Below are 13,219 nucleotides of genomic sequence, written 5' to 3'. Positions count from 1 at the left end.
TCATTTAGGATGCTTGAAAATCTCTACAGCCAAACCACATCCCAGATCAATTACACTGGAAATATCTAGGGATGGGACCCAGGTGTCCGTAAATCTCCCCCAGTGATTGCAATGTGCAGCCACAGTTAAGAAACACTGAAGCCTGCTTTGAGAAATTTAGCAATCCGACTGAAATCTGCAGAGAGCGCAACAATGATTTTTGCAGAAACAACCAAATCCTACTAGTTACATAAATTTTATATTTTGTTGGGACTTGGGTTTTTATTTAGCTCTACATATGCGTTCATGGGATGTAGAAGATATATCTTCTACTGGACACATGTATATATAGATGCTTAAATGTGGCTATCCCAAGGTTAGGTAATAATAAAGACTATAAGAGCTGGGCAGAAGTCAGGCACAGTTTCATGAAGGGTAATATCTGAGCTGGGCCTTGGAATATGAATAGGATCTCAACAGGACAGTGTGTTTCAAGCTACAGTGAACTAGGAATACAGCACAAAGCACAGGGGAAATGGTCAGGCTTGACTAAGAAAGGGCGATAGAAAAGGCTTGGGGAAGAAAGTTGGGATGTAATTGTAAAAGGTCTTCAAGTATCAGGCTAAGAAATGTGGACTTCATCCAGTAGGTAATGTGATGTCACTGGATACCTCTGTGCAGTATCTATGTGATGGGTTGGGAGTGGAGAAGCCTGGGGATACTTAAGGGTCTGAGCTAGGAGGGACAGGATGAATGGCGGTGGGAGTGGAATGGTTAGAAGATGGCCCCAATTAGAAACATACTTCGATTTGAGACAGAACCCAAATAACACATCATCATGAAACGTCTCCAAATGTACAATTTTATTTTAACAGATTTCAAGAGTCAATTTTTTAAAAAGTGAGCAATAAAGAACTTCTATAAGTGAGACTTCTCATTTTATAGCAAATACATTTTTGCAGCTTAAAAAATTTTCTTAAATTCATATACACTTCTTCCTGTCATTTAAACAAACTTCCAGAGAAAACTGATCTCCATATATTTAAGTAACAAATTTGACAAAATACATATTTATACATAGATCTCTAATATAAACATTAAATTTGAAAAATGTGAAGCAGAAACTGCTATACAAGTATATTGTATATTTATTTTATACATTAAAGTATTTGAATATACTTCAATTAGGTTTTAAAAAAACACCATTCCTTGCTTCTAAGTAATTGCGACATTTTTGAAAACCATGTGACATGGGTATAAACTTCAACTCTGTGCTTACTTCAGAATTCTTGTTTGTTCTCCTCAAACTTTTATCTTCCTAAAGCATCTCGCCAGAGATTACAAAGGAAAGGAACATGTACAGAGCACTATAAACATGTCTTTGGACAGTAAAACAGTATTTATTCTTCTACACTCTTGATTCTCCAATCATATCTTCCTCAAGGCAACGTTTCTTTGGCCCAGTTTGTGCAACTAAACATAAAATTTCAAAACACAACTTTTAACAGTGTGATCTGAATTGGGAGTGGCAGTCCCTGCTTTTCGCCCACTGGCTTCTTTGAAAGAAACTGCTTGGCTAAGGCACTCAGTAGAGGGCTGAGATCTGCCTGAGTATAAAGTGCTACCTGAGTTATATTTACTTTTTTCATTCCTTGGTACAATCAACAGCAAATAGACAAAGTGAAGTTACCTTCTTGAGATACATGGCTTACTTTGTACTCTGCCTTTTAGGAGATGAGGTAAGACACATACATAGGTAAGAGGCTTCTACTAGCCAAGGCAATGTCAATGGACTAAGATTCTCGCGTGACTTGAGGTTATCTGATGAATTTATTCTCTTCAAAACCACCTACTTTTAGATGGCATGTTTAACACCTCTCTTTATTTAAGGAGGGAAAGAAAAACACATGTAACCAGAATTCAGAGTGGGTTACTCAACCTAAGAGAACATATGGAGTTCTCTTTGGGAAAACCACAAGGCTACAGTGTTCACTTCACACCATGAAGTGGCACTCCTCTTACGGCTGTCAGAGTCCTCTCACTTCTTATGAAAGGATGCATCTGATTCTGAAATTACTGATATATGCGATCAGTTAGGGATGTTTTAAAAAGTGAAAACAAATGCCACACATACACTTTCTAGCTTTCTGAAATCACCAAACACATTACAAAAAATGGATAATTTACCCTATTAACTTTTAGAGAATTTTCCAATATTCTTGGTTAAGGAAGTCAAGCTTGTGCATATTCCCAATTTTCAGTGTTCTTGTTTTTAATGCACAAGAGCCAAAGTAGTATACACATATTCGTAAGGGCTTTTTACAACGAACGATATGTAAAATACATTCTATAGTTGGTGAAAGAATGAATCTTAAGAGTTGGCATTAATCTTTGAACAAAAAAGATTTCAAAGCCACTTTCTTTACAAAGAAAATATAATTTCATTTTGAACTATATTTCTTTAATTTTGCCAATTTTATAAAATACAGCACATCCCTGCTTTAATACAACCAAGCATGCTGTGCTGACTCGTCCGATAAATCTAAGTGTTATTTAAGGGAAAACAGGCAATCTGTTCATACCCAAATTCATACAAGTTTCAAAGAAGCATCAAAGCATGCTACCTACATTCAAGCCACATTGGAATGTTAGTTAAGCCACAGTTGCATTCATGAGAGTGAAACTAGAGAATAACAACTGGGTATCTGAAGATTTTAATAGAGGTCAAAAGATGAACTAGCAAACGAGGTTGTGGAATCCACTCAGCCTCTCTGCTCTGCTAGAGGGGTTGATTTCATCTGGTAAGTGGCATATTCAGGTCCACCATCTGCTTTCCTGCAAACCAAGGTATAAAGATCGTGTCAAAGATAAATACAATTAAGTACAGAAATTAAATTCCAGAAGCCTATTCAGAAAATGAGCAATTAAAAAAATACTTTATACTACTGAGTCGCTAACCTGGGAAATAAATTATTCTTTTAAAATAATTTCAAATGTTCAACTGGTCTCACTGTAAAAACAAAAACCTTCCTTTGTCCCAGTCTTATATTTCTGATCCCCTCCAAAACAAGAAATAGAGCAGTAGCATACAAAGTACTTAGTAACTATGTCCTCATTTTGATGTAGGGTCAATGGGAAAGACTGGAGACAAACGCATGCTTTCCTGATCCCTCCATTTTAAAGCAGTAGCTCTGGCACAGAACCTTTAAAAAGATAGTGGTTCTAACTGTTCAAGTATGTGATACCTCATCTACCCCTCACTGTCAAGAAAATCATGTATTCCACTAAGAGTCTCCTAAATAACAAAAGTTTATGTCACACTTTTAGTATAACAATAGACATCTTTGTAAAACCTATTATTCTAGTCTACTGCTGGCCAAAGATAGATGATGCCAGTCATACATGTAATTAAAAATTTTCCAGAAGCCACTTTTAAAAACACAAATAGAAAAAATAATTTTATTTTCTTTAACCCAGTATAACCAAAATATTGGGATGTATTTTACATTTTTTTTGCGCTTAGTCTTTGAAATCCAGTGTGTGTTTGACACTTGCAGCATACCTGACATTGGGCTAGCCACTTTGGAAGTCCTTAGCAGTCACACATGGCTATTGAATACTGAATTGGACAGCACAGCTCTGGTCCCTCCCTGCCTTAGTAAATTGACTTTAATAGAAAAACGAAAACCAAATTTGAACCAGTCATTCTTTACTAGTATGTGTGCCACAGCAAACACATTGCCTTTCCAATGTCACAGCTAAGCATGTTAATTTTGGATACTTTAATAACACATGTATGCCTATTGTTCCATTATTGGAACACTAAGCATGTGGAATTTATCTCCTACTGCTCAAGGTCATCGCCAGGGTCTGACGGCAAAAATTTAAAAACTTGCAACCTCAGGCATAAATGGGTTTGTTCCTCTTTCTCGGGGAGGCCATCATTATGGTTCTCCACTGTGTCATTACTATACTTACAATATTGCAGTTCCCTAAGGACTGTTGTGATGACAGACTTAATGGTTTGGCCTGTCACTGAATTCTCCAAGACCACTATATTTTTCTTTTCTTTCCTTTTCTTTTTTTTGAGACAGACTCTTGCTCTGTCGCCCAGGCTGGAGTGCAGTGTGGTGTGATCTTGGCTCAATGCAACCTCCTCCTCCCAGGTTCAAGCGATTCATGTGCCTTAGCCTCCTGAGTAGCTGGGATTACAGGTATACACCACCATGCCCAGCTAACTTTTGTATTTTTAGTAAAGACAGGGTTTTACCATATTGGCCAATCTGGTCCGCCTGCCTTGGCCTCCCAAAGTGCTGGGATTATAGGTGTGAGCCACCGCACCCAGCCACCACTATATTTTTCTAAGTAAATATTTTTTTCCCATAGTAGTAGACTCTGTTTCTTTAAATACAATTTTAAATAGAAACCCAATCTATGCCAAAGATAAAAGGCATTAACATAAATTTAAAGAAACATTTATTGGATATAACAATGAAACTATTTTGAAGATAGCAAAATATTAACTACTGCATTCATTCAATTATCTTCAAATGTTTACAGATACCCTGAAGCTCAGAGAGAGTCTAAAAACTATTTTCGTAGTTGCCTTTAGCCTCAAAAGTGTCCTAAGAGACTAAGAAGATACAGTAGGCTTCCCTTGTCCACGGTTTCACTTTGCATGGTTTCAGTTACCCATAATCAAATACAGTCAAAAAATATTAAATGGAAAATTACAGAACTATATTTTAGATTGTGTGCCATTCTCAGTATCATGATGAAATCTCACACTGTCCCACTCCGTCCCTCCCAGATATAAATCATCCCTTCGTCCAGCATACCCACGCTGTGGACACTATGTGCCTGTTATTCAATAGCTGTCTTCGTTATCAGATTGACTGTCACAGTATCACAGTACCTGTGGTTAGGTAACCCTTATTTTACTTACTGGCCCCAGAGCACAACAGTAGTGATGCTGGCATATTTTTATAATTGATATTAGTTATTGCTGTTAATCTCCTACTGTGCCTAATTTATAAATTAAACGATCATAGGTATATATGTACAAGAGAAAACAGTATATATAAGGTTTAGTACTATCCCAGGTTTCAGGCAACCACTAGAGATATCCCCCCATGGATAAGGAGGAACTACTGTATATGGGACTGGGTAGGCCCAGACTGCCAATTCTGATTAGTATGTTTTATCTTTATGTTTATGCTTTCCCCGTGATCAAAGACACCACTTTGCTTTTACTAAGAAATTGTCCTTCCAACTGGCCTTTGTAGATCCTGCTCCCAAACTTTTGATTATAACCTAGGGTAGGGCCTCACATTATAAGACGTGGGATGCGTATCTCCCTCTCTTCCCAGCTCTGCAGACACACATTCTAGCACAAACAGAGGAATAGTTCCAATTCAGTTCGAAGACAGAAGGTGGACAGGGTCCAAGGGGTTAAGGCAATACAATCCATTTGAGGACTTTTTTGTTTCCTTTTATATGCTAAAAATATCCCAGCCCAGGGAAACTGATAAAATCTCTTTACAAAGTTATTTATATGTTGGAATTGAATAAATTTACAAAACTAAGTAAACTATATTTTGGTTTCTATAAAAGGGCATTTTTCTTCCTTGTACTTAAAATGAGTTGACTCTGTGGTTATTTCCCAGTGGGCTCACACATTCTTACTTTTGGATTCACAGCTGTTTCACAAGGTAGAAGAAGTGAGATAGTCTGATAAAAGGACTAGGGGAACATAACTCTATTTAAAGCCTACGTCAAAGCAAAAGCCTGTCAGTACACATTCTGTTTTCAAAGGGAACGGTATAAGAAAACATCAATAATGTAGCAAAGGGAACAGGAATGTAAATTTCCTCTTTGATATTTACTGCCAATATCTCTTTGCTCAGGTTATTGATATCTATATATCCACTGAATATTTTTCAAAAGCAAGGACATCTGAAAATAAGCAACAGAAAACAAATACCTTTTAATGATAAAAGCAAACCTTTCTCTCATCTCTTCTTCTCAGAGAGAAGTAAATTTTACTTCTCTGTGGTTCTCATCAGTTAGGTATGTGCTGAACAGAGGAAGGGAAAAGGGCTGAATGAAGTAGTGACTTCAAACCAAAAAGAAACAAGAGTAGCATAACAAGTGGAATAAAATCCAGTGTAAGAGAATAGCAGGAAAGCTGAGAATTAGGTTCATAACTGAAGACATTCTCATTCTCACTGAAGGACTGGAAACATGAATTTTGTGCTAGAAGCTACTTGAACTTTGAAGTCATATAGATCATCCAGCAGATAAACAGACTGGAAATTCCTGTTTAATATGTTTATCTTTGAAGCTATTTTGCATGAAGTGAATCATGTCAAAATGTTTTCAAGGAATAACAGGTTGTTGGGGAGAAATGGTACTGGTTTCTAGCACCCTTGAATTTTTTTTTTTTTTTTTTTCCAAGAGACAGCATCTCACTTTGTTGCCCAGGCTGGTCTCAAACTCCTGAGCTCAAGCCATCGGCCTGCCTCAGCCTCACAAAGTTGCTGGGATTACAGGTGTGAGCCACCAAACCTGGCCTAACACCCTCAATTTTGAGGGAATACATTGAGTATGTATCAAATCCATGTAATATTATCTTAGAAATCAACTTTATGACATCATGTATTTTCAGATTTCTCTGGACTTTTGCATTAAGAAGTTTCTTCTTGTGGCACATCTGTTTTCAACAGATGAGGGGATAGCCTTGCAAAACTTCATATTACATGGCGTCTCATATTTCTGAGATGGATCTAATTTTGTATAGATGCTTTCTAAACTAATTACAAAACATTTTTGTAGTTGCTCAAAAATTTTTGAAGGGTTAAATGCTCAAGAATTTGAGGGCCAACTAGAAAAACATTTAAGTTAATTTGATCCTTTTTTTTGCCCCATGTCACTATATGCCCCAATTACCTGAATTGACTGCTATTTTTAATAAAGTAATTGCGTCAGTCAATATTAATGTAACATTAAAAGTCAGTTTAGGTTATACAAAATAATGAATACCATTAATGGAAAAAAGGAAAAACTATTTGTCACAGGTAATAAATATATACATTATGCAAATAACTTTCACTAACTTAGCCAAACTGTCACTTATCCAGGGATGCTTAGAGTTTTAAAAAAAAATGCATTTAAAAAAATCATTACAAGTAATGAACATATTTATGTAAACAAAAGGCATCTCTTGTTCAGAAGCACAGTCATGCCATGCAATACAGGACTCAAGCAGTAGCAAAGACAGAGCTGTGACTTCCAAGACTAAAAAGTATGGTAGAAGAATTAGTAAAGAAAGGAAATGTGAATGGAAAGGGAAGGGAAGGAGCATGTGGATGGGACTGTTTCGGACCCATCGGTATCCTATACTGTTCTTAGCTGAGAGCTACGAAACAGAAAAGTGGCAGAATAATCTTTTGGCCATTTTTCATCAAGTAATGTAAATGATGTTGGATCATCCAACATCTTAAAATGACTATTAACACTGTTTTTGTATTTTGAGGTGAAGGCTGCAGAAGAGTAATTATGTTCCCAAATCATCATAAATACCAGTTTACAACAAATACATTTTGGGCCAGGCCTTAACAGCAATTTGGGATTATTTGTGTCTGCTAGCCTGCCTCCAGTTACTCCCGAAGTGGAGAAGTAACTCCAGACATTTTATAGTCTTTATAAGAAGTTTCTAAGGCCACAACAGCCAATCTGGGGGGACAAGATTATGGACATTAAACAGTGCAAAGAAAATAATGGAAATCTTTATTTTTTTAAGAGTTAAAAAAGGTAAGAAAAGCCAACTACTATATATTACCCCATAGCCTTTTTTTAAGGATACATATGGATGAGGAATCTTAAAAACTTCAATTATCTTAAATATTAGAAACATTTGCCAATAAGCTTCATAGTGTTTCTTCAGACTTCAACACATCAGTAGTGGCCAACACCCGGGTCAGTGTAGTCCAGGCACAGCAGCAGCATCAGTACTGGGAGCTCACTAGACAGGCAGGGTCTCAGGCTCCACTCCAAACCCAATGAATCAGAATCTGTACTTTAACAGATTTCCAGGTGATTAATGTGCACATTAAAGTCAGAGAAGCATTGCTCTAGACTCTGAAGAAAGATAAACCACCCTCACATTCAATTCAGCTATCAAAATAACATGGAACTACAAAATAATAGATCCATAAAGAGAGCCCAGCTTTGGATTCGGCCATTACATATTATGCTGAATTTCCAGTCGAATATGTTCCTGTCATAAAAAGGGCAACATCTATTCTAAAAGATTCCCATGCAGTTTATATTTTAAAGTTCAAAGGCAATTATGAGTTTCCTCTCTCACACCATTTTTTGGACTATTTTTCCTCAAGTTGTGCTACTATTTACAGGATTAATTATGTTGCATTGGCTCAAGATACCATACCTTCCCAAAATATTTTAAAATTTTAATGATGGCAATTGTTGGTTGGACCCTATGCTGTAAAATAATGGGCTTTTAAAAAATCACTGGACAAATTAATTTTGGCATCTCAGTTCACTATTGCTACTGAACCTTTAATTTGGGAGTGTGATAGATAAGTATTTAGCTTTAAAAGACCCATTAAGGCCGGGTGCGGTGGCTCATGCCTGTAATCCCAGCACCTTGGGAGGCTGAGGTGGGCAGATTTTTTTTTTTTTTTTTTTTTTTGAGACGGAGTCTCGCTCTGTCACCCAGGCTGGAGTGCAGTAGCCAGATCTCAGCTCACTGCAAGCTCCGCCTCCCGGGTTCACGCCATTCTCCTGCCTCAGCCTCCCGAGTAGCTGGGACTACAGGCGCCTGCCACCTCGCCCAGCTAAGTTTTTGTATTTTTAGTAGAGACGGGGTTTCACTGTGTTACCCAGGATGGTCTCGATCTCCTGACCTCGTGATCCGCCCGTCTCGGCCTCCCAAAGTGCTGGGATTACAGGCTTGAGCCACCGCGCCCGGCCCGAGGTGGGCAGATTACCTGAAGTCAAGAGTTCAAGACCAGCCTGGCCAACATGGTGAAACCCCAGCTCTAGTTCAGGTACAACAAATTAGCCGGTGGTGGTGGCGCACAACAGTAATCCCAGCTACTCGGGAGGCTGAGGCACAGAATCCCTTGAACCCGGGAGGCCAAGGTTGCAGTGAGCCGAGATCACGCCATTGCACTCCAGCCTGGGTGACAGAGTGAGACTCCGTCAAAAAAACAAAACTAAACTAAACTAAACAAACCCATTAACTGCGAGCTAGAGAGAGTTTGATCAATACTTGTTAAGGAACCTTTAAAAATTCTGATGCAGTGATATTTTAAACAAAGAAGGAAAATGAGTAGACTGTGACTTTGTTTTGTTTTCTTTAGAGCTTGTTTCTACACAAACCTTATGGATTTGTAAAAATATTCCATTGATAATATTTTGTACTCACATTGCTGTAGGTATGTAACCTTTAAAATATACAACTGATAGATATATCACATATGCATATTGTGTTCCATAAATACAAGATTTAAGATTCAAGTGAAGGGATTATGGGTATTTAAAAAGATAACCAAGTAATATAAAAAAAGTTTGAGTTCCTTATGAGTAAAGAATGTACTTTTATGACTTAGCCCAAACCTGATGATCAGTATAAAAGGAATATATATTATAAAACCATGAGTACCAAAAATCTTAAAATTATTAGGCTTGATTTCAAAGCTATTTCTAAAACTATGGGGGAAAACATTTTTTTAAAATCAATAAAAATGAATGTATATTATCTTTCAGAAATGTCAAAGCACCTAATCTTAGTCTATGTTCCAGGATTCATTCTAAGTCTTTTGTTAAATTGTAAGCTCTTTAACTAAAATTTGAGTTTGATGTTTAAAAACCCTATTTTCTTTAGAAGATGTGTACTTGTACATTTTTCTTCTATTCTAAGCCCACTCACTTTTTACATTTTTACATATTAAAAGACACACAGTTAATTGAGGTACCTTATAAATTTAACCCCTCTCAGCAACTTTAACTTTAACCCCATCAGTTTTGCTGCAATCTGGTAAATTCAAAGAACATAAGAGGGAAATCGGACAGTGTTGTTTTGAATCTCCCAGTTTAACATGTATAAATAACAACTTTAAATGAAAAGACACCAAATTGGGTATTTAAATGAGATGCCTACATAGCTTCTTGCAACTAGCTAAGCTACATAGACAAGTGGAAACTTTCATTATAAAAATTCCAGTGAATACAACTGTCAAAGTCTCCACAGTGAAATACTTTAAATTTAATTTTGGACACTAGTGCAATTTTGGAAATAGGGAATAGGGTAGAGAAGGCCTCATAGTGAGTGGTCCATGATTTGCTAAATAACTTAAACCTCAAATCCCAGAGAAATTTTTCTTAAAGTCATAATAGCTGTAGGAACTCTGCACAGATGTTTTTATGTTGTAGTGATGTTAGAAGTAGCTAAAATATTTTTAGCAAAGAAATGCAATTGGTAGGACACACTAATGCAGGCATTTAAAAAAAAAAAAAAAAGATAGCATGCAATATAGATTACAAACTTAAGCTGCACAAAAGCATGTTAAGCATAAGAAGGACCAAGAAGTTAGAAGAAACATGCTTTAATTTACCCTTTCTTCTTCCTCCCTTGAAGAAATCTGTACAGGGCAACACAAATTACTGCAACTGCAACAACTACAAGAAATCAGGAAACAAATGACATATAATTCTGAAAACTAATCAAGATTCAAAATCTAGCAGAAGAAATAAATGTTGGTTACATTTCAGTGGTCAAATGTTATTTTATTTAAGCACCTACACATTTATATTCCATCCAGACTCTTTGCTATCTAAATCCAACTCCCCATACTCACTTACACAGTCCATAGTAAGTCAGAGAAAAGTCCTTGCTTAATTTAGAAAACTATCAAAAGCACATCTGGGAAGCCAACTAGTATTACTGATCATCTTGAGAAAATATGTATTACTTAGGCTTTGTTACTAAGTGGATATACAGAATATAACAGAATATAAAATCACTAACACAAGGGAGGTAGTAAGTACATCAAATAAAAGGTCAGGTTTTCCTAAATTGGTTTAACCAATTTACAAGCTCAAAAAACTATAGAACCTGGAAAACTATTTTTAAAACGCATGTCTTCACAATAATTTTTTGACTTAAGTGGTGTCAAAATTTGTGATACTTACCTATGACAATAACAATCAGAGCAATGACCCAATCATCTGAGAAAGAAAACAGTTCAAAGATGTTGAACACATGGATCTCCAGATAGCATTTATTTCGATCAGACCATCTAAACACTTGATATGGGTTGGCTGTGTCCCCACCCAAATCTCATCTTGAATCGCAATTCCCATAATCCCCACGTGTTGTGGGAGGGTCCCCATGAGAGGTAATTGAATCAAGGAGGCAGTTTCCCCCTTGCTATTCTCGTGATAGTAAGTTCTCACTAGATCTGATGGTTTTATAAGTGGCTTCCTCCTTCACTTGGTTCTCATATTTCTCCTTCCTGCCATCATGTGAAGAAGAATGTGTTTGCTTCCCCTTCCTCCATGATTATAAGCTTCCTGGGGCCTTCTCAGCCCTGCAGAACTGTGAGTCAGTTAAATCTCTTTCCTTCACAAATTACCCAATCTTAGACAGTTCCTTACAACAGCACTGAGAATGGACTAATACAAGACTACAGAGGGAAAAAAAATTTTTTATATAGTTTTAGCATGACTGCTAGGGCATCCAGGTCATTTTGACCATAGAACCCTTCTAACCAGTTTCCAGATTAAGGGTTCCACTTGTGAAACTCTTAATGGGAACCTCATTTATCATTGTTTTTCTCTATAGCTACCACATCAGGTTATTTAGTGGTAAAGTTACTAGAATTCATTACATTAGAGGAAAATGATTTTTGAAAAGTATTATCCCATGAGAGTTGGTTTAGTTCAATAGTCATTCTGTCATTTCTTATTATTTTGATAGACATTTAATTTGTATTTTTTCCTCCAAAAGTGGATTTGTAGAGTGAGGCATAAATAAATTTCTATTATTCTATCACCCAGATGGTATTTACAGAGTCTTCACAAATAATACTTCATCTTATCAATCCCCTTCCCACCCTCTCTACTTCCGTACTCTGCCCTGCCCCAAAATTAAGACATAGTCCTAAATACCAATAGGATTCCCATAATAAATGAAACACCAGGGCACATGGATAAAAAATATACAGAGAAACCTGAGCATACATTTTTGACTATCTAGAGAACACAAAATCCTATAAAATCTTAATTTTTAGAAATGTTTCTGTCTGTAGTACCTTTGCTTCTAAACTGCCATTACTTTTATTAAACTGCTATAAGTCAAAGCATAAAGTGCTGTGTTCAACTCTGCTCTTCTCATCTCATAAACAGTTATCAAGCATTTAATGGTTTAAGATGGCAATAGATTTACTGGCACAATGACACCTGGACGACAGATTTTGAAGGTAAGGCAAATATTAAAAAACAAGCCTAAGGTGCATTACATAAAATGATTAACCATTATTACTAAACTAGGCTAAGAAATGAAAGCTAATAGATTTTTGTTTTTACTGATTAAGAAATCTTTGTTTCATTGTCCTATATCACAGCTGTACTTTAGCATTTTTTTTAACATGCATTGTGTAAACTGCGTGAGCCTACATCAAGTGTGTTAAATCAGCTTGTTACAGAAAAAATAAACCCAACTTAGATTACTTTAAGGTTCATGTAATATAAGATATGAATAGAAAGAAAATTTATCTACAGATTACCATCACAAAATAACAATATAATGTGGAAAGAAAATTGTGTTTTATATATTTTGACCTACATACAAACACAGCATTTAAGAAAGTTATCTTACCCTACCAAGGATCCTATGTTTGGGCACCTAATAAAAACTGTAATTACTTACACATTTCTACACATACTACCACTTATATTTGTCATGATAGCTATACCAACCCAAATTGTTAAGTATTCCTTCATCAGGTTTGGGATATCCTAGAAAAAAGAAGAAATATAGATTGAATTTTAAAAAAGAAAGAAAGAATTAAATAAATCTTAAAATCCTTTAAATTCATAGCGTGATTTTTTTTCACCTTTGTAGAAAATCCCTTAAACATAATTTTCCTTATAAACTATATTAATGTTTCTCAAAGTGGTATCATAAAAATTTATAAACTTATATTTAATGTCA

The 13,219-nt window shown here is 36.1% G+C and overlaps 1 protein-coding gene across 30 annotated transcripts in view; it reads right to left on the bottom strand.

Annotated features, from left to right (window-relative positions):
- Window positions 1-820: 820 nt before the first annotated feature.
- CD46 (CD46 molecule) overlaps window positions 821-13,219 on the bottom strand; it is a 37,810-nt gene continuing 25,411 nt past the window's right edge. For 14 of the 30 annotated variants that reach the window (XM_015449378.3, XM_074035263.1, XM_074035241.1 and 11 more), the window contains 4 exons: window positions 12,985-13,023; window positions 11,197-11,232; window positions 10,620-10,683; window positions 821-2,814 (listed from right to left, as the gene is read on the bottom strand). In XM_015449378.3, the coding sequence (XP_015304864.1) occupies window positions 2,742-2,814; window positions 10,620-10,683; window positions 11,197-11,232; window positions 12,985-13,023 (212 nt within the window). In that variant the 3' untranslated portion in view covers window positions 821-2,741. Of the gene's footprint in view, window positions 2,815-5,309; window positions 6,056-6,768; window positions 8,052-10,619; window positions 10,684-11,196; window positions 11,233-12,984; window positions 13,024-13,219 lie in introns of those variants that run through there. The other 16 variants (XR_012432550.1, XR_012432552.1, XM_074035271.1 and 13 more) reach the window with 3 other exon arrangements.

The sequence above is a fragment of the Macaca fascicularis genome, chromosome 1, assembly GCF_037993035.2.
Source record: "Macaca fascicularis isolate 582-1 chromosome 1, T2T-MFA8v1.1".
NCBI lineage: Eukaryota > Metazoa > Chordata > Mammalia > Primates > Cercopithecidae > Macaca > Macaca fascicularis.
The sequence above is the reverse complement of the archived record's forward strand: the minus strand, read 5'-3'. Positions and strand labels throughout refer to the sequence as shown.